Source organism: Cotesia glomerata, linkage group LG6 (assembly GCF_020080835.1).
Source record: "Cotesia glomerata isolate CgM1 linkage group LG6, MPM_Cglom_v2.3, whole genome shotgun sequence".
NCBI classification, from domain to species: Eukaryota; Metazoa; Arthropoda; class Insecta; order Hymenoptera; family Braconidae; genus Cotesia; species Cotesia glomerata.
The window spans coordinates 22254820-22280363 of record NC_058163.1 but is presented as its reverse complement, the minus strand read 5'-3'; the positions used below and the strand labels follow the sequence as shown (position 1 = coordinate 22280363).

At 28.3% G+C, this 25544-nt stretch overlaps 1 protein-coding gene across 3 annotated transcripts in view; it reads left to right on the top strand.

The window, feature by feature from the left end:
- LOC123268191 overlaps nt 1–22943 on the top strand; it is a 46158-nt gene extending 23215 nt beyond the window's left edge. For 2 of the 3 annotated variants that reach the window (XM_044733104.1, XM_044733103.1), the window contains exons 3-5: nt 15679–15774; nt 18160–20045; nt 21760–22943. In XM_044733104.1, coding sequence (XP_044589039.1) covers nt 15679–15774; nt 18160–20045; nt 21760–22686 — 2909 coding nt within the window. In that variant the 3' untranslated portion in view covers nt 22687–22943. Of the gene's footprint in view, nt 1–15493; nt 15552–15678; nt 15775–18159; nt 20046–21759 lie in introns of those variants that run through there. The other variant, XM_044733105.1, reaches the window with a different exon arrangement.
- The last annotated feature ends 2601 nt before the right edge of the window (nt 22944–25544 follow it).

The window sequence follows — 25544 nt, the reverse complement described above, 5'->3', positions numbered from 1 at the left end:
ATTTACAATTTTCTTTTAATTACTTAAAAAACTGTTTTAATTTTAGTTGATTATTTCATTAAAAATTTTTAGAATTTTTACCACTTTCTAAAATATTGACATTTTTAAAGATATAAGCTCATCCCGATGTTACACTCATCGAGAGCTTTCATTTGAGTACCCACATGCATTTTCATATATTTTTCATATATTCATATATTAAATATATATAAATATATGAGAATTGATGTGGGTACTCAAATGAAAGGTTTCAATGAGTGTAATGTCAGAAGTGAGCTTATATCTTTCAAAATGTCAATGGTTCACAAGATACAAGGTTATTTTTTAATTATTGATATTTGTAAAGATGTAAGCTCATCCTAATGTTACACTCATTAAGAGCTTTCGTTTGAGTACCCACATGCATTTTAATATATTTTTCATATAATTATATATATTAATATATATAAATATATGAAAAATTGATGTGGTATTTAAATGAAAGGTCTCGATGAGTGTAATATCAGGGTGAGCTTATATCTTTAAAATATCAGTAGTTCACGAGATACCAGGTAATTTCTTAATTATTGACATTTTAGAGATATAAGCTCATCCCGATGTTACACTCATCGAGACATTTCATTTGAATACCCACATGACAATTTTTATATATTTTATATATATGGTATTTGTGAAATATATAAATATATAAAATATATAAAAAATTGATGTTGGTACTCAAATGAAAGGTCTCGATGAGTGTAACTTTGGGATGAGCTTATATCTCTAAAAATGTCAATAGTTCTCAAGATACAAGGTAATTTCTTAATTATGTATCTAGAGATAGAGTATTTTCAGATGCAGCCTAAATACTTATCATAATAAATTTGGATTAAATAAATTAACCTATTAATAAATATAATTCTGAATTCAGAAGAAATTAATAAATTTTTTTGTATTTTCATTCTAAATCAATTATAAAGAAAAAAAAATTTTTTCTTCAGAAATTGCACTTGAAAATTTTTTTATAATAATTATTAAAATCAACAGATGTCTTTAAATTCAGTATCATAAGTAAATAAAATAATTGATCAATTATTAAAAAAAATAAATAAATAATTTGTAAGAGGTTTTCCTAGAAAAAAGCAACTGCATAATATTAAGAAATAAAAGACTCGGCTTGAAAAAAGTAAAAATTTAAAGTTGGATAATTTTAATAAATCCTTTCTGTGTAACTAAAGTTAAGAGACTTATTTAAGATTTAAGAGTCAAGTTTAAAGTCTTTGTGTTAAATTATTTCTCGGTCTTTACGTTACACGTTTTTTTTTTAACAATTTAGAGTGGTATACCGAGCGCGAAGAAATCACTCGTTTGGAAATATTAACATTAGAATATACACACGTTTATCTATATATATTCATATCCCTACGACGTGAGTATAAAAACATGCAAGAATATTCTTCCCACGCGTACTATTTTATAACGAGGCGAGTCGAAAGGCCACTATACCACCGCATTTACTTTTGTTATAATAATTTATAATAAAGCCTAAAAAATGTTGTAATAATTGCTATCATAACAACAATGATAATAATTAGATTAATTAGCATTAATTGAGATAATTCAATTACGATGGTGTTTTTTTGTGAAGAGAAGTTTTTTTACTCATTGAATCACGGGAGGATTGTCGGATTGAAAGAAAAGTACTAATGTATAAAAGACATTTTAAATATGATACCTATTCAAGTGAAACGAGGATTGTTCTCATTCTTTTCATTTTATTATTTCTCGGATTTCAAACTGGAGAAGTAGACCACATGTCTATTGCCGATTTTTTTCAAGTTATTGTTCTATAATTTTTATTGTCTTAATCCTAAAGTTAATATCTTTTAAATTATTCATTTTATATTTATTTTTAGATAGTTTTTTTATTATTATGTGGTTGAATACTTTTTTTCAATTGGAGTAGTTTTATAAATTTAATTTTTTATTATTATTTTTTTTATCTAGCAAACTAACAATAACAATAATAATTACTAGCAATCTTGCAGTCACTATATGTGACTGTCATGACTTGAGAACTATAAAAAATTAAAATTTTACTTTATTAAATAATGACTTGTTAAATTGCACTGTACTTTCTTAAATATTGACGTTTTTAAAGATATAAGCTCATCCCAATGTTACATTCATCAAGAGCTTTCATTTGAGTACCCACATGCATTTTGATATATTTTTCATATATACATATGTATAAATATATGAAAAATTGATGTGGGTACTCAAATGAAAGGTCTTGATGAGAGTAACATTGAGATGAGCTTATATCTTTAAAAATGTCAATAATTTACAAGATCATTTCTTAATAATTGATATTTTTAAAGATATAAGCTCATCCCGATGTTACACTCATCAAGAGCTTTCATTTGAGTACCCACATGCATTTTGACATATTTTTCATATATACATATATATATAAATATATAAAATATATGAAAAATTGATGTGGGTACTCAAATGAAAGGTCTCGGTGAGTGTAGCACCGGGATGAGCTTATATCTTTAAAAATATCAATAGTTCACAAGATATTTGTTAAATTGCACTGTACTCTCTTAACTATTGACGTTTTTAAAGATATAAGCTCATCCCGATGTTACACTCATCAAGAGCTTTCATTTGAGTACCCACATGCACTTTTATAAATTTTTTATATTTACATATTTATAAGTATATAAATATATGAAAAAATTGATGTGGGTACTCAAATGAAAGGTCTCGATGAGTGTAACATCGGGATGAGCTTATGTCTTTAAAAATGTCAATATTTCATAAGATACAAAGTCATTTCTTAATTATGTATCTAGAGATAGAACATTTTCGAATGCAGCTTAAATACTTATCTTAATCAATTGACTATCGATGAGAATGATATGAAACCTTGAAAAGGCACAAATCCAAGTGATAACCTTTGCAATGACACTAAATTTCACTAATAAAACCGATTTTATCATATGACTATTCTGGAAACAATTTTTTTTTATTCTCTGAATAATATAAATGATTATTATTATTTTATAACTAAAAATTATTAGTTTTTTATTACGACCGTAAAAAATATAAAAAATTTTTACTTAAAATTTCTTTAATTGAAAAATTATTTTTATATTCACATTTGTGAGTTTTAATAATAAAAAACTGACAAATTTCTTTTATATTGTCCCCAGAACTAAAAACAGGAAGTAAAACTTGGAACAAAATTTTTATTGCCTGATAATAACAATAATGGGTAATTTGGTCAACAGTATAATTAAAATCGCTATTGTAGGTCACAAAGTTTCACCTAATAATTCTATTTATCAAAAATAAATCAACTATTTATATTAATTCTTCCTAAATTAATATAAAATTAATTCTTCCTAAATTAATATAAAACTATTTATATTAATTTATATTAATTCTTCCAATTTAACGTTAATTGTACTGACAATAAAATAAACTTGACTCAAGAGAAGAAATCTCAACATAATAAAATAATTTAATTGTTTTTAATAAATAAAACTTTTAAGTCAAGTTAAATTAACTAGAATAGATATAAAAATAATATAATTAAATTATTAACTAAAAAATAATAATAACTGTACTAATTAAAAGTAAAATGAACTAGAATATTAAAGTATATATTTTCAGTGTTAGTAGTAATTTTTTGCATGTTAGGTATGCATAAAAATAATCATGAGAACTTGGTAGAGTCAGTAAGTACGTGGGAAAATTTAAGGCTTCGCTGAGTTGAGTAGAGTCCATTGAGTCTAATTGAAAACAATAAGACGCCAGGATCGCCCTGGAATTTAACGAATAATATATAATATATATAAATGTGTGGATAGTGGTAATAACTAAGTTCCTTTATTTATAAATACTTCAACAGTCAGGGCTTAGAGATAAGAGCAGAGGGTGAGTTTCCTCCAATCCACTCCATATTGTTATATATTATATATTATACTTGTTATTTAATCCCTCCATCACTCGCAAATAAATAAAACGTACGTTTTAAGTTTACGGTCGTGCGGTTGAGAGCTACCTTGACCAAGGCTATAACCTTTGGGTCCTAATGTAAGACAATATATATATATGAACACATATCTATAAGATATAAGAATGTTCGTTGTTCTAAGTGCAGAAGGGCGCGGGCTGCCGGAAGTTGAGGAACACCGGAGTCACGCTACGCTGAATACTATCCGGCTTATTTTTATTATAGCTTATTTTATATTTTTACTTAACATTCTACTTACATTAACTTTCATACCGATTTTACGGTGAGAATTTTTTTACCCTCTTTATTGACATCGAAAGTACATTATCACTGTCTAATGCAATTAGTAAAAAATTGATTATAGAAAAAATTAAATTTTATCTTTTGGAAATTTTACAGAAATTTAAATTCTACACGGAAAAAAGTAAACTGTAATAAATAACAGTCGATTTATAATAAGTAATGATCAACTGCTAAAAATTACTATTTCAAATAGTAAAATCGTGATTTTACTATTCACTTTATAATATTTATCATTTAAACATTACAATTTACTCTTTACATGAAAGAAAATACTATTTCAAACAGTAATATTCGATATGTAAATGTCTAAAATGTTAAAGTATAATAATTAAGAATTCAGACTTTGAAATTTATCATTTCGTACTTAAAAAATGATCTTATGATATGTAAAAAGTATAAAATAAAGTTAGTTAATTTTTAATATAAGCAACGTCAATATTTATAAAGTAAAATGGTAAATTTTAAACGCAACGCTAAAAATCAAACTGTAATTATTGACTTGCTTGAACTGGTAAAATGTATATTTCAAAAGTATAATTTTTACTGTTTCAAATGTTAAATTCTCCCAGAGTGAGACCCCCTTCTCTTTCATCTGAGTTCCTCTTTTCCTCATAATATGGACTATATATTGAAATGGCAATTTTTACTGTTTGAAACTGTAATTTTTTAAGATGAAAGAGTCGTTATTAACTACACGGTGCGAAATTTCTGTAGAAATTTACTATGCATACATAATAAGACTGAACCTTAATGACTCAATTCAAAATATTACCATAAAAATTTAAGAATATCATATTGTACCAATCAATATTTACTAGGGACCATAGTAAATTTGACCATGCAACTGTTACATAAACATATATAAAAAATTTTCGTAAACTGACAGAACAAAAACTGTTAGTGTGCTTAAAACTTTTCATTATAGTTCCATAGTAAAATTTCTGTTGCTCAGTCGACAATAAAAATTTATAAAAAAGTTTCACATTTAGTCACGTGTACTCGGTTTAAATTTAAAATTGTGACTATGAAATTTTCAAATGTCCCATAGTAAACGTATGCGCGTCAGTCGCGACGCGCGCTCTTTCATTTTTTCGTGCTGCTTTGTTTTGTCAACATAAGTCTACAGACGCTATCAGTAGTGGTTAACGGTGTTATGAAAATTGCAATAAACATTAAGTTTTAAATAAATATTAGTTTATAAATCCATCAACACATGAATAGTTAATGAAAATTTGTAAGATTCATAAATAATAAAATATTTAATAATTTACCGTGAAAAATTAAAATGAAAACAAACATTTGATGGTTAACCTGCAACCGACACTTCTAATAATAATAAAAAATAATTTAAAAGTTTTATATTGTGTTTATAATTATTCATAATAAAATTAACTGCCAAAATAAATTCTACGTTCATTGTTAAAAATGAAAAAAAAAAAAAAAAACTATATTTTAAAAAATATTTTTAAAATTATTGCAAACAAAAAATCTTGTTTGGTTTGATATTTTTTGATTGCTAAAAACATTTTTACTCTAAAATTTTTATTTTTTACAAACGTTTTCTTTATTTTTTTGCTATAGTACATTCGGAAATTTAAATTATTGCATATTTCATTTTACTATGGTACATTTCAATTTCTACCATTTACTATGTCTGATTTCATTTGTTTCGGAAATTACTATGGGCCATTGTAAAATTTTATTCTGAGTCAATAAGGTTCACTAGTAATATGCACCATTGTAATATCTAAAATCCATGCAGAATAAAAAATAATGGAAATTTCTCACCGTGTATAGTGACAGCTACTAATCACTCATTTTGGATATTAAATTATAAATTGTGGCTTTTATACTTTCTATAAGTTCTGTAATATTTATATTTTTGCCACCCCGATGTCCGCTTTACTGTCAGAAACTATAAAAATTAACCGGAATCCAAGTGAATATTACAGTTTACTTTTTTCCGTATGCTCAAGAAAAAAAATTAACCATAAAAATTATGGAAATTATTTTGATAATTTTTTTTTATAATTATATGACGATGTAATAAATATTAAAATTGTTACTTCAGTCGGTTATATGATTGATGTTATGATAAATATATAAGAAGTGGAGAATTAAATATTTTTGTACATACTTGAATCAAGTTTATTTTTTTATCAGTATAACTAACACTAAAGTGTTAATTACAAAGTATTACTTTGGGAAAAACTTCCATATGAAATTGTAAATTCGAGCAGCTTGCAAGTCTTCAAAAAAGAAGTCTTCAATTATTTATTGAATCTCGACAAATAGAATAACTTCGAATGAAGAGTAAATATTTGATAAAATCTCAAATACTGTATACTAAGTTGAAAATTTGATTCTTTAGTGACTGTGATAAGGATAAACTCAGTGCAATACATAAAACTCTAATTGAACTAATTATAAGTAAAAATGAAATTAAGACTTTATACCTTAAAAATCCTTGTTTTTTCTTTTTAATAATTATTTACCAAATGAATATCGATGTAATCCTAAACCAAATTTATCTAAAATATTCTTACTTATTTAGTTGTTCTATGTACTCACAAATATATTTCTTTATGTAATAAATGTATTTACTATGTAATGAAATTTGCCATTTGACCTGAGCCTTGGGATTAATAAACGAAATTCTAAATTCTAAATTCTTAAGTGGAAAAATTCATATAAATGGTTGATTTATTTTTAATAAATAGAATTATTAAGTGTAACTTTGTGACCTACAATAGCTATTTTAATTATACTACTGACCAAAATGCCCATCATTGTAATTATCAAGCAATAAATTTTTTTTTTTCAAGTTTTGCTTCCTGTTTTTAGTTCTAGGGACATTATAAAAGAAATTTATCACTTTTTTTCCGTCAAACTTCACAAATATAATAATAAAAATAATAATAATAACTCTCTGATGTCTCAAGGTATTAACGCTTGTAAGGGTGCAAGTATTTTTGGAAATTAAACTCTTATTATTATTTTTTATTCAATTTTTAGTTAAAAATTCAATTAAATTATTTTTATATCTATTCTAGTTAATTTAAAATTTTTATTTATTAAAAAAAAATGAATTATTTTATAATTTTGAGATTTCTTCTTTTGAGTAAAGTTTACTTTGTTGTCAGTACAATTACGCTGAATTGGAAAAATTAATATAAATAGTCGGATTCTTTTTAATAAATAGAATTATTAGGTGAAACTTTGTGACCTACAATAGCTATTTTAATTATACTACTGACCAAATTACCCATCATTGTAATTATCAAGCAATAAAATTTTTTTTGAGTTTTACTTCCTGTTTTTAGTTCTGGGGACATTATAAAAGAAATTTGTCACTTTTTTTCCCATTAAACTTCACAAATATAAAAATAAAAATAATAATAATGAATCTCTGATGTCTCCAGCTATTAACGCTTGTAAGGATGCAATTATTTTTGGAAATCAAACTAACTTAATTATGAAAATAACGATCCGTTGGTTTTTGGCTTTAAGCTCATCAAGTAAATCAGATTTTAGCTTGTTTATTATTAGATTTACCGTAACATTAGATAACATTAGGTAATTCTGTCTTTTCACTTTTTAAAGTTTGTCATTTTTTCTTCTTTATTTTTTTTTAAGATGCGGACAAAAAGAAATGTCATAACTTTTAAATAACATTTTCTAGTGCACTAAAACTTGAAAATATGTTTTTCTATAATTTAAAAGCTATTTAACTTTATAACTGCAAAGTTTGTGGAGGATCTCTTTTTTTTTTATTAACTTCTGAAGTAAATACAATTTTTTATTTGGATAAAAATATTTTTCGCTTCGGAAGAGAAGAGTAAAAAAAATTGCATTTCTTTTAATATCGGAAAACGGAAATTCTATTAAAAATCCTTTTTTGCAGTTTTACAATACATTGTAAGAAAAAAAAATTAATCTTGTTTATCAATAGATCTACGAAGTGTAAAAAATGTTTTCGTTCTTCGGCTCGGATAAGTTAATACCGATTTAAATTCGATAGACTCTTTATTACGATTCCGGAGTGAATTTCTTGATTTTATTAGCATAGATAGACATTTTTTTTCTTTATTTTTTTGCATTCCGAACGAATAGTAATGGAATTAGCTTTGATGAGAAAGTAAACATAAAAGTTTACTCTGGATAACGAAGTACGTAGGTAAATAAAAAGTTACCGTTTGAAAACTAAAACGAAGAACATTTTTAATAATTAATTGATGAGAGTTCCAATAGAATAACCCGTTTTTGTTCTACATTTCGACAAACCCTCGGGCGATTCCGTACTCGCGGGTGCAACATTTAGACTCACTCAAGGCTTCTTACTAAGAAAATAAAAACTCTTTTTAAAGAAATGACTGATCGCAGGATTACATTGTAATCTTTTTTATAAAAATTAATATAAAAAACATTTAATAAAATGTCTAAATAGACACAGGAGAGGTTCAAAGTGCTATCGCGGGTGCAACGAAATCGGCCCACCATTAAAGGTCATGAAGCTAGAATGAAAAAAGTCTGTTAATTATGGAATATTTATTAAATTATTTTTACATTCTTTAAAAGAATACAAAACAAACTAATTATTAATTTAAATAAAATTATTAAAAGAAATAAATGCTATAAATTATTCACTTTTTATCCAGTCGCGGGTGCAACGTAAAACTATCGCGGGTGCAACACGTCTCACTGTAGTAAATATAAAGATTTCCATGTAACTTTAAATTAAAGATATGAGATCATAGATGCTGTATCACTAATTAGCACTTTCCTATGTAACTAAAATAAATTATTTGTTTGGAATAGTCGGCGATTTATCAGAGTTAAGGTTCATCTTCAGAATCGCTGTAAACATCAGAAACGCGTAACTTTTGCGTAACTTTTTTTGCAACTTTTCCACGTTTTTTTAACTTCCCGCTAAGAAAATTGAAAATTTTCAAAAATCGAGAAGTTATTGGTTTTACCCCGTTTTTCGAAAATCGAGTTTTCATCAGATCTCGACGTTTTGAGGTCCTAGGAAGCTTTCCTGACTATTCCCGCGAGGGTGTCACTATGTCTGTATGTATGTGTGTGTGTGTGTGTAAGTATGTAAACCTCTTATAACTTTTGAACGGTTGAACCGATTTCATCGCGGTTGGTGCCATTCGAAAGGGCTTCGCCAAACTTAGATTTTCTGTTAATTTGAACCGATTCGGACCGATAGATTTTGAGAAATTTGGAGAAATCTAAAAAAAAGTAGGAAAAAAAATTTTTTCTGAAGTGGTTTTTTTGGGATAACTTTTAAACGGCTCAACCGATCGATTCCAAAAACTAATCAGCTCTCAACCTTGAAAAATCACGTCGATCGCCGCCAATCCGGTCAAAATTGGTTGATTCGTTCGAGAGATATCGTGAACGAAAGAAAACCGAAAAAAGTGTTTTTTCAGAGTTACTCCGAAATTTCTAGTTTGACCAATTGAAACTTAGAAATTATTTATAAGGCTTAAAAAACTACGTAGAATGCCGCCAACCGCGTAAAAATCGGTTCATTCATTTAAAAGTTATTGCGGTATGAACATTCAAAAAATAGTGTTCTATGAAACTTCTATCAGACTTTTGAGCTCAAAGAGCTCAAAAGTATAGAAAAGGTATCTCGGATGTGAGCTCGGAGAGCTTAAAACAACACACAGATTGTACTTTTGAGCTCGAAGAGCTCAAAAAAGCGGCCAGGTATTAACGGAATTAGCGGGAAGTTGCAGGGATGGCCTTTAAGGTCAACCGTTTTCCTAATTTTTTTAGTAGCAGTTATCAAAACTAATTTGCTTTTCAAATTAGACTTCGACGTTCGTGCAACACAAATGCTCTTACCCTCCTCAAATTGAAAAAAATTGGTATAAAGAAAAGTAACAAATACTGTGATTTAAAAATTTATGTCAAAAATCGTCTCCAGCGGAATCGCCCCCTCATTTTCTTATTTATTCCCATTCATATTTATAAAACTCTCACTGAAATTTTTATTACTCTAATATACGTTTTTTTCTTTATTAACTTTAGTTCATTTATTCTTTGCGACTTTCTGATTTTATTCTATTTATTTCCAAACGATTGATTGCCTGGATTTAATAAACGGATTGTTATATAACTCATATATTCATGAAGAAAAAAATTGCCTATGCACACATATATAAAAACATTTATACAGTGATCAATATATAGAATTCTAAATTACATTTTATGAAAAATTTGATATTTAGAAGAAATAATTTCAGCATTATATTTTTGGAATTTATTATCTGTATAATTAAGAGAATAAGAAAAATTTTGTTTCCAGGATAGTCATATGATAAAATCGGTTTTTTAAAATGAAATTTAGTGTCTTGACTTGAATTTGCGCCTTTTCAAGGTTTCATATCATTCTCACCGATGGTCAATTTATTATGATAAGTATTTAGGCTGCATTCAAAAATGTTCTATCTCTCGATACATAATTAAGAAATAACCTTGTATCTTGTGAACTATTGACATTTTTAAAGATATAAGCTCATCCCGATGTCACACTCATCGAGACCTTTCATTTGAGTACCCACATCAATTTTTCATATATTTTATATATTTATACACGGAAAAAAAAATATTGTTAGAATAAGGATACGTATCGTTATTCTGACTTTTTTTTAGAGATATACGCTGTATAGCCAATTCAGCTATACAACGGATCATCAAAATGACGATCCATATCATTATTTTAGCGTTACATTTAGTTGATTCAACTCTACAGATCCTCGCGTTAACGAAACAGTTGCCTGTTTTGACGAAACTAGATATATTTACAAGAGCTATTCTCTGTATGCTTTTAAATCAAACAAATTAATCCTTAAATCAGAAATCCGGATTGTTATTTTAAGGAAACGTCATTTGAAGATACGTTGGATAGTCATTTTAACAATATTTTTTTTTCCGTGTATATATGTATACATGAAAAATATATAAAAATGCATGTGGGTACTCAAATGAAAACTCTTAATGAGTGTAATATCGGGATGAGCTTATATCTTTAAAAACGTCAATAGTTAAGAAAGTACAGTGCAATTTAACAAAAGTCATTATTTAATAAAGCAAAATTTTATTTATTCATAGTTCAAGGTTGCTAGTTATTATTATTATTATTATTATTATTATTATTATTTTATAACTAAAAATTAAATTAATTTTTTATCACGACCGTAAGTAAAAAAAAAATCTTACTCTGAATTTCTTCAATTGAAAAATAGTAAAAGAAGAAGTATAAAAAAAATGCTAACGAGGAAGATTATTTTGAAGAAAAATAAAAAAGTGCATAGAGAATGACTAGAATATTTTCTCCTTGATGATTCGTGTAATTACAATGATCTGTTCTCTTTCCCTGAGATAATATATACTTTTTTACTGCACTGACATTGCAATTTATTTAATGAAGCAATTATGTTAATGAAATAAAAATTAAGTGTGCTTAATTATTTATTACGCTTGACAAAACATCGATTTGTTTATTATTTGAACTATTCTTCCGAAGAAATATCTTTTTATTTATTTATCTTCAATAAATATAATAAAAAAAAATACATACATGTATATGTACGCGACTAGCGAGCTTCAAAGTTTAAACTTTTTAATTAAATTGTAAAGGATTTAAAAGCTTTTCAATGGAATCCAGCTTTGGTGGTACGTGGATGATTAAAGTGATAGTTGATTAGTATTCTGGCTCTTAGCATGTACCTACATGTTACTTTGTACTGTCCAGTACTGTGCTGAAGTCTTGAACTAAACATCCTATCCTGGTACGACGTGTAGTGTGTCGCATTGACTCGCAGTAGTAATACTAAATGAAGAAATATATACTTAGTTAAAATTTTATTCACTTTCGCTTATTTAAAACCACGTGCCATTATAAATATGTATTAAGGATATTATTTGTATGTACTGCGAAAAATTTTCATGGTAATTTTACAAAATATTTATAGCTAAAATCTAATAAATACACGGAAAAAAGGTGCACTTGAGCCAAGAAAATATTTTTATTCCTAATTATTTTCTTAAGCGAAAAAAAAATTTTTTTTTGGCACAAGAAATTTTACTTATTCCAACAAAATTAATTCTCTTGCTTCAAAAAATACGTATCTTGATCCAAGAAAATTTATTTAAGTCAAGAAAATCTTTTTTTGAGAAAATTCAACCTCTTGCTCCAAAAAATTTAGTTCTTGATAGAAGTAAATTTTCTTGTCTTGAAAAAATTTCTCTCTTGCTCCAAAAAATTAAATATAAAGATAGAAGTAAATTTGCATTAATATTTTTATTGATTAACATGTCAAATCGGAAGATCAAATAATATTTCATCATTTTTTTTCATTCAATATGTATAATTGCACGCTAAAATAATATAAAATGGGTATCAAATATTCAAGAGAAAAATTTTTTCAAGGTGAGAAAATTTTTTTCTCAGCTGAAGTAGGTGGCACTGCTTCCCTAAAGTATCTAAAAATTTTGATCAAATATAAAAATTTATTGTATCAAGTATTTATGATAATTTGAATTAAGAAAAAATGATTTCCACCAAGAATAGAATTTCAATAAAAATTTTTACTTCGGCCAACACAACTTCGGTCTTTCTTTAGGCACCCGAAAATTTTCTTGAGCCAAGAATTTTGTTCTCCTGTCAAGAAATTTTTCTTTCTGTGCATAGAAAAAAAGGTTCACTTGAGCCAAGAAAATATTTTTCTTCCTAATTATTTTCTTGAGCGAAAAAAAATTTTTTTTGACACAAGAAATTTCACTTATTCCAACAAAATTAATTTTCTTGCTTTAAAAAATACGTAACTTGATCCAAGAAAATTTATTTAAGTCAAGAAAATCTTATTTTGAGAAAATTCAGCCTCTTGCTCCAAAAAATTAAATATAAAGATAGAAGTGAATTTTCATTAATATTTTTAGTGATTAACATGTCAAATGAGAAGATCAAATAATATTTCATCATTTTTTTTCATTCAATATGTATAATTGCACGCTAAAATAATATAAAACGGGTATCAAATATTCAAGAGAAAAATTTTTTCACGGTGAGAAAATTTTTTTCTCAGCTGAAGTAGGTGGCGCTGCTTCCCTAAAGTATCTAAAAATCTTGATCAAATATAAAAATTTATTGTATCAAGTATTTATGATAATTTGAATTAAGAAAAAATGATTTCCACCAAGAATAGAATTTCAATAAAAATTTTTACTTCGGCCAACACAACTTCGGTCTTTCTTTAGGCACCCGAAAATTTTCTTGAGCCAAGAATTTTGTTCTCCTGTCAAGAAATTTTTCTTTCTGTGCATAGAAAAAAAGGTTCACTTGAGCCAAGAAAATATTTTTCTTCCTAATTATTTTCTTGAGCGAAAAAAAAATTTTTCTTTGACACAAGAAATTTTACTTATTCCAACAAAATTAATTCTCTTGCTTCAAAAAATACGTATCTTGATCCAAGAAAATTTATTTAAGTCAAGAAAATTTTCTTGTTTTAAGAAAATTCAGTCTCTTGCTCCAAAAAATTTAGTTCTTGATAGAAGTAAATTTTCTTGTCTTGAAAAAATTTCTCTCTTGCTCCAAAAAATTAAATATAAAGATAGAAGTAAATTTTCATTAATATTTTTATTGACTAACATGTCAAATGGGAAGATCAAATAATATTTCATCATTTTTTTTCATTCAATATGTATAATTGCACGCTAAAATAATATAAAATGGGTATCAAATATTCAAGAGAAAAATTTTTTCAAGGTGAGAAAATTTTTTCTCAGCTGAAGTAGGTGGCGCTGCTTCCCTAAAGTATCTAAAAATCTTGATCAAATATAAAAATTTATTGTATCAAGTACTTATGATAATTTGAATTAAGAAAAAATGACTTCCACCAACAATAAAATTTTAAGAAAAATTTTTACTTCGGCCAACACAACTTCGGTCTTCCTTTAGGCACCCGAAAATTTTCTTGAGCCAAGAATTTTGTTCTCCAGTCAAGAAATTTTTTTTTCTGTGTATGACCAAGAAGTTCTTGTCTTTTTACTTATTTAAATTTAAGGAAAAAAAATTTTTTTTTTTATTTTTTTGTGTGAAATTTGCAAATAAGAACTGAAAAATTACAACTTATATAATTTAATTAAATATTATTGTTTGTAATTTTAAAAAAAATTTTTTAACAGTCTGGGATTGATGACAAAGAATTTATAGCCGATGCATATCACGTTCACAATTGAGACACGATTAATGTTACATACTTCCATGCATTGTAAATAAATATTTATTTTAAAGTTGTGTCTTTAAGCCGTTAAACTCTGTTAAATAGTAAATGAAAATAATTGCCAGTTTTCAGGGCTCTGTTGTTGCTATTGTAGTTTTATGTAAATTAATATTTAGAATAACAAGTTTTCCGCTGTGCATATTAATATTCAGCTACTGTCATCAACCATAAAACTATTTTTATCTTTACCTTTTTTTTTTTAAGTAATTTAATTAAAACAAATATTAGTTTACTAAAACTTTTATTTTTTAAAAATTACACTGGAGAAAAATTACTTGCTTCAACAATTTCTCTTTAATTTCGTTATTTTAAATAGTTAATTATTTTTGAGAAATTTAATTAAATTTAACATCAGAAATGTTATTTTTTTAAGCTAGGAATTCTTTTATTTTTATTTAAAAATTTTAAATAAAAATTAAAAAGAAAATTTTTTTATTTGAATTCATTCAAAAAAAAAATTTATTTTGATTGAAAAAAAAAAAAAAATGTTTACATTAAAAAATAATATTATAATTTTTAATCACGAAAAAAAAATTTTTCTTTGAGAAAATTTTATTTTATTTGATAATTTTTTTCTTATTTAAAGATTTTTTTTTAATTAATTAAATTTATTTTATTTAAAAATAATTAAGTATATTATAAAATTGATAAAATTGCTTAAAAAATAAATTCTTTTCTTGATTTTGTTCGCAAATTTCTAAAAATGTCGAAGATAAAATTTTCTTTTGAACAAAACAATTATTTTTTCTCTTTATTCTATCATCATTTGAATCAGTAAGAATTTAGTGCTGATAAACTAGTTTTATGATAAAAAGATAACGTGAGATATCGTTCAGCAGAGCACAAGTTGCAGACGAGACTGTAATGAATACAACTTAATAAAAATTACATTTAAATGGAAACCCGAGCTAAAATATTTTACAAGCTTAGGATAATTAGTAAGTCGAGTGAATAAATAATAACAATGAATAAATAAACAATTATATAATTAACAGAATTATTTCTTGAGGTAAAAGTAGCACAGAGGATTTGTTTGTTTAACTGTGGGTATTTTTGTTGTTGTAGATGGAGACAAAGATGTGGAGGAAGATGGAAATAGCAATACACAGATCGATGAGAGTGCTCAGAAGACACTGGAGCAGTCTCAGCAAACAACGCCAGGTAAATTATAAATTATAAAACACCAAAAAATTTTACTTTTTTTAGTGTTTACTCAAGCAAGCTTATTAATTAGCTGAAACGCTGCAGTTTTTTAATTTCGCTTTGTCATGAGTTGAGAATTTGGGTCGAAAAGTTTAATAATTAAAACGGAAAGAATTTTTAATAATAAATTTCAAAGTTGAAAAAAAATTTTTCATACAAAAATCTCTATAAAATAATTTGCATTTTATTTTTAAAATTTATTTTTAATATCCAAATTTTAGTCAATATTTTTTAAGTCTAAGCTTTTATTAAAATATAATGAAAATTATTTGTTCAAATATAAACTAAAAATTTAATAAATGAAAAAGAAAAATTGGAACTATACTATTGCAATTTTTAAAAATAATAAAAAAATTATCGTGACCTGAGTTTGAACCTGGGACTTTTGTGTTATAAAATATAAATTCTACCATCCATCTTACGGCTTAGAAATTATATTTTTACAGTATATATTTATAAAGTATCTAGTAAAACTATTATTCTTTATTTTTTTTATGGTAAGAAAAATATGAATTTGATTTTAGAGATGTCAAAATATAAAACTAAAATTTATTTTTACTTTTAAAAGTGAATTAAAAATTAATTTTTATAATATTGACACTATTTATCCTTGCAAATAAAAAAAATAATAAATTTTTAGAAAATTTCTTAAGAAAATAACTAAAAGTCAATGGTAATTTAAAATTAAAAAAAAAACTAATTTAAGACTGAAAATAGATTTTTATTAATGATTTATTTATAATTTAATAATAACTAGCAACTTTGCAGTCACTATGTGGCTGCCGTGACTTGTGAACTATGAATAAATAAAATTTTGCTTCATTAAATAATGACTTTTGTCAAATTGCACTGTACTTTCTCAAATATTGACATTTTTAAAGATATAAGCTCATTCCAATGTTACACTCATCAAGAGCTTTCATTTAAGTACTCACATGCATTTTCATATATACATATATATATAATATGTATAAATATATGAAAAAATTGATGTGGGTACTCAAATAAAAGATCTTGATAAGTGTAATGTCGGGATGAGCTTATATCATTAAAAATATCAATATTTCACAAGATACAAGATCATTTCTTAATTATTGATCTTTTTAAAGATATAAGCTCATCCCGATGTTATACTCATCATGAGCTTTCATTTGAGTACCCACATGCATTTTAATATATTTTTCATAAATACATATATATAATATAATTGAGGATGGTTTTACTTGTATCACTGTAGAGTGTTTTACAAGGGAGGGTGGGGAATTATTGTCTCTCCACTTTTTTCCTCCGCAATATAATCTCTCAATCCCGTCATTATAACTCTCAACCACTTTTTCGTCCCCACCCCCCTGCATGTCGGGATTTTTTCTTTCATGCCCGACACACATGTGCTGCGACTGTGGCCGACTTACGCGTTATAATCAGTACCTGCATTTGCATTATGATCTTAAATAGTATGGAGGTACTTCTATAATGACATTTTACCTCCATAACTATATGGGAAAACCACAGAAAACCCGACCGGTACAGAAGGCTGGCAATGAAACGCACATATTCTTAGTTTATAATCATTGAAAAATATTGGTGCGCGCTGGAATCGAACCCTGGTCCCACTCTTTCGAAATGCAGGTACCGAGCCGATCAGGCTATTGCCAACCTTATATATAATAGATATAAATATATGAAAAAATGATATGGGTACTCAAATGAAAGGTATCAATCAGTATAATGTCAGAATGAGCTTATATCTTCAAAAATGTCAGTAGTCGACAAGATATAATGTCATTTCTTAATTATTGATATTTTTAAAGATATAAGCTCATCCCGATGTTACACTCATCAAGAGCTTTCATTTGAGTACCAATATGCATTTTTGATATATTTTTCATACAACATATTTATAATATATATAAATATATGAAAAATTGATGTGGGTACTCAAATGAAAGGTCTCGATGAATGTAATGTCTGGATGAGTTTATATCTTTAAAAATCTTAATAGTTCACAAGATAGCAGGTCATTTCTTAATTATGCATCTAGAGATAGAGAATTTTCGAAACCTTGAAAAGGCACAAATTCAAGTCAAGATTTATGCAGTGACACTAAATTTCACTAAAAAAACCGATTTTATCATAAGACTATACTGGACACATAATTTTTTTTATTCTCTTAATAATATAGATATTTTACAAATTTTCTAAAGATAATTCATCTAATTAGAGTAAAAAATTTTTCATTGCATCTCAAAAAAATTGTGTTAAATATTTAACAAAAAATTTTCTACTATATAAAATTAATCAAACCAATTTTTCCAAAAAACTAAAAAATCAATATCATTCTAGATATCCAGCAACGTTACCTCGTAGAAACAATAACAATGACCACAGTAACAGAGCGCCGCATAGTCCGCGAGATCAGCGAAGACAAAGGTCTGACCCCGGCACCAACCAGCAACACCAGCCCGTCATCCTCTCCAGCCTCCCAGGAAGATCAAACAGACAAGCCACCCATAACTAATCCACCCTCAGTACCAAACGGCTCTGCGGAAGCTATCTCCAATTCCGAGGCTGCAGAAGACGACAAACCTACTGAAAATTCCCCAGCCAAAGAAGAACACCCCCCTGACTCAGAACTAATGCCGTTCAAACTCAGCAGCTCATCCCTAGTAACCAACAGCTTAAAGCCTAACTCAGCCGTGCGACAGCTGTTCCCAAACCCAAAGTTCATCTCACCTCCTCCCGCGCTCTCCAAAGGGATGTCTCTCTCCAACGACGAGACGGACAGCGACTCGGAAGCCCAGAGGTACCTGGTGACCACCGAGAGTCTCCGACTCTTCGACTCAGTGAAGCGCGCCAAGATGGCCGGGTCCCGGAGCGACTCTTCAGAGAGCGACTCCTCGACCATAAAACGGACCATTGAACGAAATGCTCTTCGGAGGTCGCTGGTTTGCAAGTACGACACCCTGACCAGGAAGAAGAACCTGATGAGCAAGGACGTGAGTCTGGAGGAGCGGATCCGGCAGCTTACTTGCGTAGATCCCGAAGAAGACACCACCTACGACAGCGCTTCAGACTCTCTTTCGGCAGAACAGAACCACCTAGCGATTCAGGGCCAGGATTTGCAGGATCTTCCGGCCCGGACGTCTCCTAATGGTGAGGAGAGACCCCTAGGCAAGGCTCGAGATTGCCCAGAGCACTCTCCGTCTCCTCCTTTGCATCATCATCATCACCACCATCACTATCATCATCATCATCACAACCCTTCGACTTATAAGAAGATCACCGACTTGTTTGGTCAGAAAAAAATCGACAACATGCCTGACCTGGGCCTTGGAGACCGCTCCAGTCCCAAGACCTCAACCTCTAAATTGAACAGCGACCGGAAGCAGTTCTTAGCTAGCTTAGCTCCGCTTTCTTGCGTTGCTAACACCGGAATCGACGGCAATGATTACTACCAGCTGTCTTCAAAGATTTCCAGGGATTCTGTTGGCTACGCCTCGGATTCTTCTTACAGTTTGGAGGACATCGAAGCCGCGCTTAGGGGTGATGAAAGGAATGGAAAGACTCCAGGACCCCCAGATGTCACTAGAGGAACTCCAACTGGAGTTGGTCCAGACGCTTCTGATGCTACTACTGATGAATTGTTAGCTTTTGTGGAACAGGACAAGTCCAGGACTGAAAGGCTTAAGCGCAGGTATGACACTGAGGATAAAGAGGAGAAAAATGTCGTTGATGAGGATGATGATGAATTGAATGACTATGGGTTCAATAGGAGGCCCGCTGTTCGCGGAATTAAGCCTCAATTTGAATCTAGTGAGATTGTGAGGCAATTGAGGTACAGAACTATTCCTGCTTCTGTTGATAAGAGGCAGGCTTCTTGGCCGTATTATGATACTGATAATCATCATCTGGAGAAAAGGGTCACTTTTACCTCGACTGCAGCCGCTGCTGCAGTTGGGGTGGGAATTGGCGTCGGGGTTAATGTTGAACCGGATGAAATTAGTCTGGCGAGTTCTAGAGACTCGACGATTAATCGGATTAATACTATGCAGAGACAAATTGATGATATTTATCAGACCATTGCGGAAAGCGCGCTCAGTATTCAGGGAACTTTGGACAGGGGCTCGTATTTGGAAAGCACGCTTCCGAGAGGAGTTTCTTCGAGGATTCCTGTTGTTCCTCCGCCACCTTTGCCGCCCGGGGATTGCCATCGGTATCAGGATGCTAAGGTTGGTTTGGTTTTAGTTGGTGAGATTTGCTTTCTTGTTTTTTATATTCAGTTTTATTTTTAAGCGGCTACACGGAAAGAACAAGATGACACTGGATATCATCTCAGATTATACTCAGTGATATTTGCGGTGAAAAAAATGTTTAGATAGTAGCTAGAAAAATCCAGATTATAGTGAGTGATATCTGGATTATACTCATTGTAATCTTGATTATACTAGCTACTATCTGAAATTTTTTTTCACTCAGTATAATCTGGGATGATATCCAGTGTCATCTTGTTCTTTCCGTGTAGAGAAAAAAATTTGGAAAAATATTTCTGTGAGAAATTTATTTTGTAATTTTAAAAAATAGTACTTTTTTTTTTTTGAAATTTTAATTTTTAGAATTTTAAAATGAATTTTTTAGAGTTTATTAGAATTATATTTTTAAAATTTTACTTTAAATTATAATTTTTACAATTTTTTTTTTAAGTGTAATTATTAAAATTTATATTTTATTATAGTTTTTTTTATGCAGTGTAAAACTGTCATATTTTTATAAATTTTTTTAGTTGTTAAATTAATGAGTTCTTAATAATGAGAAGCTTTATAAATATATAAATAGATTTAATTTTTTTAAAAAACAGTATTCAAATTTTAAATATTTAATACAAAAAAAAATATAAGAAATAGTTAATTAATATTAAAACCAGGAATTATATTTACTTTTTAGTTGAAATTGAATTTTACATCTGAATTATTGATTGCGGGCATATATATTTTACCCTATGTTCGTTCTATATAATAGAAATAGCACAATAAAGCTCACTTTGTGGCCTGGTCTGATAAAATAGGCTCTCTAATAATCGAGTACTTATAATACGCCATTCAACCTTTTGATCAAGTATAACTATTTTCCACTAGAGAAATTTTTCACTAGAAACCTGCACCGTGTAACTCCCGATATTTAAATTTATTTCATATAATTTCATTGTAATTTTAAAAATAAGTTTCATAATTATAAAAACATTTTTTTTATAAAATTAAATTTTGAACTTGTTCAAAAATTTTTTTCCACCAATATTTCCGCCATAATATCAAAAATTAGAACTATTAATTTTGCATCAAAAATTTTAGCCTTAAATATAGCTCAAAAAATGATTTTTGATATTCAGCAAAAATGTTGGTCCTATAAAAATTTTTTTTCAACAATAGTTCTAAATTTAATTTTATAAAAAAAATGTCTTATGTTTTTTTATTAAGATCAATAATTTCACCCTAATTTTAAAATTAAGATTCATAATTATCAAAAAATTTGAACCTTTAATTATGAATCTTAATTTTGAAATTACACCAAAAAAATATTGGTATTTTTAAAAAATCATAAGAAACATTTTTTTAATAAAATTAAATTTTGAACAACTTTTGTCCAAAAAATTTTTCACAGGACCAATATTTCCGCTGTAGTAATAAAAATTTGAACCATTAATTTTGAATAAAAAATTATTGCCCAAGATAACTCAAAAAATGCTCTACTGGGTATAGATCTCTATTTCTTTAATTATAATTCTTAATTAGTAATTTATATTAATTAAATTAAATAAATAATTTATATTTCTTAATTTATAATTTAGATTTTTTTCATTTTCTATTGTTCTCTACCCTATAAATAGCTCTGGCTGTTGGGTTTGATTTTCAATAAATAAATAAATAAAAAATGATTTTTTTTCCCCAGACGGGAGGAGCCGGACACTTCCAAGAGACCCCAAGAATGCGGATGTCCAACGACATGCCAATGTACAGCACCCTGAGCAAGCCTCGTCGAGCGGTAGCGATCTCCAACTACCCTTGCGGCGTAGTTCCAATCGAGAGCAGTACCAAGTGCTACCGAACGATGTACTTGGTGCCGTACAACGGCTTATCAGACCCGACGTACCAGAACATCCAGCGGATTCTGCCCCCTCATTCCTCAGCGAGCTACGCGGACCACATCGAGCGATACCCGTACCCTCGGAACGTAGAGGGCGACGGAAACCAAGTGCCTCGCTACTACCCCCGAGCTGGAACCGCAGGCTCCAGCAGCGGACCTGGAGGAGCCTCAGGACATGTCACCCCGGCGATAGTTCCGCCTCCGCCTCTGCACCTGCGCTTGCAGCCCGAGGACATGGGGTTCAATCCGGGACCGGGCGTGGGCATGCAGACGATCCTCCAGCACCAGCACATTTCCCAGCTGGCCACCTACAATGTCCAGTCGGTTCCAGCCTACACGGTGATGGCCCCGTCCAGGCCAGGGTACCCCTACCCCGTCCATCCCCGAGGAAACGTCGAGGGAACCATCCAAGGCCAGCTTCAGTCTCAGTCTCAATCCCAGACCGGCTCGCTGCCCCCGACGATGACCACCAACACAGTGGCCAGCGGCTTCAATGGAAATCATCACCTGGCCTGCACTTCCTCGTCTTCTTCGACTTCCTCGGCCTTGTCTTCGCCCACCAAGACTCCAGCTGGTAGCAACTTGTGCTCCACCGCCGAGAGGGGAGTTCCCGAAGGCGCTGCCAGTGCTCCGGCTCATGATTTTGTCTCCCAGGCCAACAACGTCACGTATGGTCATAACGTGCCTCCGCCTAACACTCAAAATTCTGTCTACTATGCTATGAACGTCTGAATTATTATTTTTTTTTTTTTTTTTAGTTGTGTAGAATACTCGGGTAAATACTTCCTTCCTATTGTGTGACGATGATCATGATGATTATCGTTGCTATTATGTATTATTTAAATAATCTCTCATGTAATCAACTTTCTATTCTTTAGATTTTATTCTAATCTCTCTCTCTTTCTCTCTCTCTCTCTCTCTCTCTCTGGGTTTCTGTCTGGCTGTTGAAAGTTTTGGGATTCACAGGGGAATTAAATTATTATTGGTAAGACTCAAAAAATTTTTGAGGAGGTACGGTTGATTTTTATGATGGTTAAAAAATAAGAATTTAATCAAATTAAGAAGACATTTTTAGGTTGATAATTTTTTTTGATTGAAGAGAAAAATTATTGAATCAAGAATATTATTCTGAGATTTGAGATCATTTTTAATGAAAAATAATATTTAAAAAAATTAAATATTGAATTAAGAAGAAAAAATTTTTAATTGAGTAAAATTAAATTGAATTAAGAAGAAATTCTTATTTAAAAAAATTTTTTTATTAATTGAAAAGAAAAATTCTTGAATCAAGAATATTATTTTAAAATATGAGATTATTTTTAATGAAAAATACTGTTTTAAAAAATTAAATATTGAATTAAGAAGAAATTTTTTAGTTTTATAATTTTTCTGCTTGATTTAAGAGTAAAATTATTGAATTGAGTAAAGTTAAATTAAATTAAGAAATTTTTATTAAAAAAATTTTTTTATTTATTAAAAAGAAAAATTCTTGAATCAAAAATATTATTTTAAAAAATATGACATTATTTTTAATCAAGAATAAAATTTTAAAGAATTAAATATTAAATTAAGAAGAAAACTTTTTTTATTAAGCAAAATTTAATTAAATGAAGACGAAATTCTTATTTAAAAAATTTTTTTTGATTAATTTAAAAGAAAAATTCTAATATTATTTTAAAATATGACATCATTTTTTATCAAGAATCAAATTTTCAAGAATGAGATTTAGATTAGAAGAAATTTTTTTTTTTTTCAATAAAATTTAATTTCATTAAGAAGAAATTATTAAGTTAATAAATTTTTCTGCTTGATTAAAAAAAAAATTCTTGAATTAATTAAAATTTATTTGAACCAACAATAATTTTAAAGAATTCTTCTCTAAAATTAGATTAATTTTTTTATCAGTCCAAAAAAAGTCCTCTTAGATTAAAGTTAAAAAATTTAGACTCCAAACTTAATCGCTAAATTTTTCTAAACCCATAAATTTTCAACAGCACAGATCTGTCTCTCGCAAACACTAAATTAAAAGCGAAAAAAGGACGAATAATATTTTTTATAATCGTCAGTGGGAAGTTTGAGCGTAATGTGGGAAAGCGGGTTATCTTCGGCGCACAGACTAGCGGTTGCATGTGTGCATGTGTCCCGGCTCCCTTACCAGCATCACCGCAATAGAATGTTCAGTTAAAATGAGAATCGATACCACCGCAAATGTTTTTAAATTTATAATTGAGTGCCGGGATTTATTGTAAATAATTGCTAACAGGGATTAGATTTTTAGTGTGAGGTCTGGGCTGGAGATCATCACGGAAAAGGGAAACCACCAATACCGTTTATATATCATGCTTTTGTTTTATCGATAATATAATATGTAATATATAACCGGGGAATTAAACCGAGGCTCTGACGTCTAAACTATTGACTTTAGGCATGAGGTTGTAACTTTTTTTATATTGAAAATTTTATATTGTTGATATTATTGTATGTAAAAAGTTTCTCTATAAATAGAGTTTTAAATACCAAATCAATAGTTTACCGCAGAATTATTATTATTATTTTTTTTTTCTTTAAGATAATTACTCCAATGCATTATCAATTTTTTTCTGGCTTTAATTGAATGCAATAAAAAATATTGTAAATATTTTTTATAACAGCGCCAAGATTTTTGCAGCAAATTAAATAATAACGGTTTGAATTTTTGATTTTGCGGCGAAAATATTGGTCCTGTAAAAAAATTTTTTCAAAATTTTATTTTATAAAAAAAATGTCTTATTTTTTTTTAGGATCAATAATTTCACTGTAATTTTAAAAATAAGATTGATTATTATCAAAAAATTTGAATTTTTTATTAAAAATCTTAATTTTGGAATTACTGCAAAAATATTAATTTTTTTTTGAAAAAAAAATAAGGATTTTTTTTGTAAAATTAAATTTAGAACTTTTGTTTAAAAATTTTTTTTATAGGACCAATATTTTTGCCGTAATAATAAAAATTTGAGCCATGAATTTTGCGTTAAAAATTTTAGCTCTTAATTATTAAGTTTAAGATCAAAAATGTAATTTATTTTAAGCTTTATATTTGTTTTTATTAATTAATTTTAATTATATATAATTTTTTAACACAAGAGCATATTTTTAAAAAATTAAAATTTATTTTATAAAAAATTGAGCATTAAAAAATGAAAACTGTAGCCAAAAATTAGTTTTGATAATTAATTTAATTTAAAAACAAATTAATAATTTTACAACCGAATAGATAGCCGTTAATTGCTCATATCAAGTCATGAACACGTTAAGGGTCAGAGATAAAGGTAGCGAAAAAAAAAGCGATCAGAGAGGGGGAGAGTTTGTTCGATAAAAAAAAAACTCGTTGATATTCAGCACTTGATGCGGAAGTTTTAATGTAATTAACGTACGTAACACTTGAGGGAATCCATATATTTTTGTTGGAATGTATAATAATTAATAATTGATAATAATCATTATTATTAATTATTTTGAAATTTAATTAATTACTTATCAATTGACCTACTGATATATAAATATATATAAAATGAATATATGATGAAGAAATAGTTTTTTAGTGCGAAGAC